The sequence below is a fragment of the Hipposideros armiger genome, unplaced genomic scaffold (genome assembly GCF_001890085.2).
Source record: "Hipposideros armiger isolate ML-2016 unplaced genomic scaffold, ASM189008v1 scaffold_138, whole genome shotgun sequence".
NCBI classification, from domain to species: Eukaryota; Metazoa; Chordata; class Mammalia; order Chiroptera; family Hipposideridae; genus Hipposideros; species Hipposideros armiger.
The window spans coordinates 249,383-255,004 of NW_017731488.1; the positions used below are offsets into that span (position 1 = coordinate 249,383).

General features: G+C 45.2%; 1 protein-coding gene across 1 annotated transcript in view; it reads left to right on the plus strand.

Moving 5' to 3' along the window:
- The first annotated feature begins 402 nt into the window (after window positions 1-402).
- ELOA (elongin A) overlaps window positions 403-5,622 on the plus strand; it is a 12,171-nt gene continuing 6,951 nt past the window's right edge. The window contains exons 1-5 of the mRNA XM_019650111.1: window positions 403-1,033; window positions 2,302-2,408; window positions 3,408-4,587; window positions 4,987-5,114; window positions 5,197-5,204. Coding sequence (XP_019505656.1) covers window positions 953-1,033; window positions 2,302-2,408; window positions 3,408-4,587; window positions 4,987-5,114; window positions 5,197-5,204 — 1,504 coding nt within the window. The 5' untranslated portion in view covers window positions 403-952. The remainder of the gene's footprint in view (window positions 1,034-2,301; window positions 2,409-3,407; window positions 4,588-4,986; window positions 5,115-5,196; window positions 5,205-5,622) is intronic.

The window sequence follows — 5,622 nt, forward strand, 5'->3', positions numbered from 1 at the left end:
AAACATTTCCTAGGGAAAGGCATGGCCAGTCGTGACTTTGGGTAGAAATGGGGCAAGCAGGAATTGGTGAGGGGTGATCTGGTTGAGAGTCAGGAGTGGTCATTTAAAGATCTGTCCATCGATGAATGAAATGTGGAACGCTACACATTTATTGAACTTTTATAGCATTTCAGACCACTGCACATGGTCTGTCTCAGCTAATCGTCATAGCTTGTGAAGTAGAAACAGGATCCAATCCTGTTTGCAGATGAAGTAAATGCGGTTCAGAGAGGTTACTGACTTGCCCAAGATCACCTGGCAAGGAGGTGACAGAGCCAAACTGAAGACTCTGACTCCGGAACTGGCTTAACAGCAGCGCTCTCTTGATTTTGACCCAGTTTTAGGGACTACAGAAAGGAAATGTGGCCAAACCCAGATTGCTTTTCTAATCTACCCAGACATTTTGTGTTCACCATTAACGGCAAAGCTCTGACTCTGGCAACTTGAAATTGGCCTTGGCTTCCCATTGTATCCAAAAAAAATTCTGTTAAACTGTGATGTCTTCCTGGAAACGTGATGCCCTTTTCCTGTTGAGACCTCCTTTCCTTTTTACTTTCCTCTGTGCCAGATCCATGATTAACTTTCCTAAAATAGGTATCTTTCTCAGAAATTCTCTCTCAAAATGATAGTTGATGACTTTTCTTAAGCGTTGGTAGGTTTGATTCTCTTCTCTGAATCTCATTTCCCTGTGGTGTAGCACAGCAGGTGAAACAGGGAACCTAAGCCACAGACTTGAGTAAATCCTGCCCTACGTGCATCCTGCGGAAAGTAACTTACCTTTTCTGAGCCTGTTTTCATACTTGTAAAATAGGAATAACTGTACTTATTACTGTATAACACCTAGCTTTGAGTATTTAACCACCAGATATTATTCTCATTTGTTCCAGTGAATTATTATGATTTATAGGAATTAATGTTTATTTTATTCTCTCTGCAGCTATTGAAATATTTGAAGAAACTCTCCACCTTGCCTATTACAGTAGAAATTCTTGCGGTAAGAACTGTGTAACTTTAGGTATTATATAAAACTATATCCCTTCCCCTTCCTACTGGGAGAGATGGTACAGTAAGATAAAGAGCATGGGCTTTGGATGTGAAAGAAACCAGACACAAGACCATATATTGAATGATTCCATTTATATAAAATGTCCAGAATAGGCAGATCCCCAGATATAGAGTAGATTAGTGGTTGTCGGGGGTTCGGATATGGGTACAGGTTGGGGACAGTTGGGAGAAACAGGTTTTTTCCTAGGGTAATGGAAATGTTCTGGAATCAGATAGTGGTGATGGTTGCACAGTACTGTGAGTGTTCTGGAAACCACGGAACTTTTAAATGGTTAAAATGGTGAATCTTATGTTACATGAATTATATCTCAGAATTTATTATTTTTTTTTAGAGATTTTGGGGAATTGGGGGAGGGGAACAGCATTGGGGAATCGAGGAAGGGGAACAGACAAGTTGCTGTCCTTTTGTTCTTCAGTCTAGTTGTGGAGGATGTCACTTCACTGGCCCATGTTGGTATTATCATTGCGCTCTTCCCGGGTGAGGCAGATCCGTCGCTGGCCACTGGATGGCCGCTCACAGCAGCTCTTGGCAGCTCATGCTGGCTGCTGGCCACTCACGGTAGCTTTACAGCAACCCACTGTAGCCTACACCGTCGCCTCACGGCAGCCCAGCTCTAGATCGAGCTGTTGTTCACTATCTTAGCTGTAGAGGGCGCAGCATCACTAGCCCTCATGTGGGATCCAAACCGGGGCTCTGCTGCTCAGAGCTAACGTCCCAAGCCAGCTCTTAATGCGCCACTTGGTCGGCCCTGGAATTTTTTTCTAGAAATTAAAAGAACATTGGCTTTGGCATCAACTAGTCCTGGGTTCAAATCCAAGTTCTGGTGACCTTAGGCTGTTCCTTCTTTGTCAAACAGGGCAGATTCCTGCCTCACAGTGTTGTAAAGATTGATTTCGATGCTGTGTGCAAAGCTCTTACTTAGCTCAGTGGCTGATACCTGCCATCATCACTCTGGTTATTGTTAAAGCTCTAGAAGTGTTTTAATTCTTTTTCATCTTCTGAATCTGGTATGCTTTGCTACTGTGTGTCATTAGAGATTTAGGGCATAGAAACAAAGTAATTTTGTACTGAGACTTTAGGGTATATTTTAGGAAGGCAGTAGTATTGGTTTGTTGGTTGGAAAGCAGACCTGATTTCTTTGAAAATTGTGAGCCTGTTTCCACAACACTCAAACAATTCCTTTGTCAAATTTATAGGAGACTGGGGTTGGCAAAACAGTAAATAGCTTACGAAAACACGAGCATGTTGGAAGCTTTGCCAGGGACCTCGTGGCCCAGTGGAAGAAGTTGGTTCCTGTGGAACGGTAAGAACAATACTCTGTAGGTTTAGTTCAATTTCATGGTTAAATCTGGCATTTGGAGTATTTCAGACAGAAAAGTTTTTCTTTATTATCCCTTCTCTGCCTTCTTGTTGGAAATATTTATGTTGTCTGATTATAAAAACAATCCATGATCATTATAGAATATTAACATTTTGGTGCATTTCTTGCTAACCTTTAATTTCTTTTTTTTTTTTTAACATTTTATTGGGGAATTGGGGGAGGGGAACAGCGTTGGGGACTCGGGAAAGGGGAACAGACAAGTTGCTATCCTTTTGTTCTTCAGTCTAGTTGTGGAGGACGTCACTTCACTGGTCCATGTTGGTATTATCATTGTGCTCTTCCCGGGTGAGGCAGTCGCTCTCCTGCCATTGGACAGCCGCTCACGGTGGCGCACGGCAGCTCACGCCAGCTGCCGGTCAGCCCCACTGCAGCCTACGCCGTCGCTGGCAACTCACGGCAGCCCAGCTCCAGGTTGAGCTGTTGTTCACCATCTTAGCTGTAGAGGGCGCAGCGTCACTGGCCCTTCATGTGAATCTGAACCGGGGCCCTGATGCTCAGAGCGGGAGTCCCAAGCCAACTCTTAACCAACGTGCCACTCAGCCAGCCCTTGCTAACGTTTTCTTAAAAGGCTTTTTATATCATTGTGAACAAACTACACATAACAGCCCCTTTTTTATTAACTTAAATATCTCCCCATGTTGAGAGAATTTTTAAGCATTTTCATATCCACAAGATAATTTGATCATCTTTGTATCCTGTAGTAAAACTCGTCATTTTCCATTTATTGACTATTTGAGTTTTCCCAGTTTTAGAACTTCATTGAGTGTCTGAGCAGGACACGTTTACCTTTTTCCTAAGACCTTCTTTCTGACTCTCGAGTCTCTCCAGCCCTTTTGTGAGCTCAGGCTCTGTGACTTTGTCCTCTGATCAAGGATCACACTGAGATTTATGACTGCTTTATCTGCTTTTTCTTTTATTTAGAAACACTGAGCCTGATGAACAGGACTTTGAGAAGAGCAATTCCCGAAAGCGCCCCAGGGATGCTACTCAGAAGGAGGAGGATATGGACTGCCAAGAAAACTGGAAAGCTTCCGGCAGCCAGCCGTACAGCCCTGACCACAGACAGAAGAAACACAGAAAACTCGCAGAGCTTGAGCGACCTCACAAAGTGTCTCACAGTCAGGAGAGGAGAGACGAGAGAAAGAGGGGCCACAGGGTTTCACCAATCTACTCTTCAGACCACGAGTCTTCTGATTACGGCCATGTTCAGTCCCCTCCATCGTGTGCCAGTCCTCATCAGATGTCCGTGGGCCACTGCAGATCCCCGGAGGAGGACCACGAGCCCTTTGTCCCACACCAGAAGCCTGGAAAAGGCCACAGTAATGCCTTTCAGGACAGACTGGGGGTCGGTCAGGAACGACACTCCAGCGAGCCCCAGGGGAAAGGGGCTGGGAGTCAGAACAAGGAGCACAGATCTTCCCATAAAGAAAAACGTCCAGTGGACGCCAGGGGAGATGAGAAGTTGTCTTTAAGCAGAGAGAAATCCCACAAGGCCATCTCCAAAGAGGAAAACCGGAGGCCCCTCTCAGGGGATGGCACAAAGGAGAAACCACCCTCTAGTGGTGTCAAGAAAGAGAAGGAAAGAGAGGGCAGCGCTAAGAAGTTTTCATCCCCCTTGGAAACGGCTCCGGACAACCACCTTAAAAAGCAAAAGCACAAAGACTCAGAGAAAACCAAATCAGACAAAAACAAGCAAAGTCTAGACAGCTTAGACATAGGAAAGGGAGCAGGAGACCTGCTGTCCAAGGCGAAAGAGAAGGTTTCCAACAACCTAAAGACTCAAGAAGGGAAAGGAAAAACTCCCCATTCAGATAGGAAGTCAGTGGGCTCCTTCCCCAAAGTCGAGGAGGCTGACATGGACGATGAATTCGAGCAGCCCACCATGTCTTTTGAGTCATACCTCAGCTATGACCAGCCCCGCAAGAAAAAGAAAAAGATTGTGAAAACCTCAGCCGCCACCACTGGCGTAAAAGGACTTAAAAAAAACGATTCGAAAGGCACTAATAAAAACTTGGACTCGGTTCAGAAATCACCTAAGGTGAACGAAAACAAGTCAGAGAAGCTTCAGCCGGCCGGAGCCGATTCAGTCAGGCCGAGAAAGGTAACCCCTTCAGCCCCTCGGAGGCCCTCGCCTTGAGCGCATCGGGCCCTGCGGAGCTCCCAGCACCCGCCCTGCTGCTGTGTTGCTTGGCTGGCTTTTATGTGGCCTGTTGAATTTCAGTTTGAAGTAATTTCCTCTGGGCTCCTCTAGCATCCAGGGCCGGGAGTACCCAAGAAAAGTATTTGCTGAGGTGTCCCATTGTGCTGGGTCAATCTATCCGTATTTCCTGACTTGGGTTGTAGGTTAGTTGTGTCAGACATGGCTGCCACCCCTCCTCCAGCCTGGATTTGCCTGTGATGCTACCTGCCTAGTCTAGTCAACACTGCTGGGAACGGACTGGAGGAAGGGAGGCTGTGCTTGTAGAAAAGGGCTCTCCAGTCACTGGTTCCAACCCTGCAGGTCTTCGCTGATGCGTTGCCAGTGCTGCCAGACCTCCCATTACCTATGATACAGGGCAATTACCGGCCACTTCCTTCCCTCGACTTGATGCCCTTCCAGCCAAAGCGAAAAGGTAATTTTCTGTATCTGTTTTTTTAAAGGGAAAAAAAGATTTTAAAAAATTCGCTCATGACCTGTCATCAGATTTTGGTCCATGTCTTAATCACGCAGGCTCTGGAGTTGGATGTCTTGGGTTTGAATCCCAGCTCTGGCTTCTACAAGTTATATGAACGTGTAATAATACTGGGTAATAACTTCCTTGGACTTCAGTTTCATATTCTGTAAATGGAAATAACGGTATCTGCCTCTTAGGGCTGTTAAGTGTATTAAAAGTGATAACGCTGGTAAAGCTCTTAGCTCCGGGTTTTTTCACATAGTAAATGTTCAGTAAATCAGCTGCTGCTGTTATTAGCAGCCCTTTATATATTCTACATGAGCTTTTTATCTTTAAAAAAAAAGTAGTTTTTCGCTGCGCTGTGCACCTGAGGCTGATGTTGTGTAGTATTGTATGTCAACTATGATTGAATATATATATGTATATGTGCATGGTCATGGGGCGTGGAGTCGGGGGATTTGTAATAGATATGTATGATATTG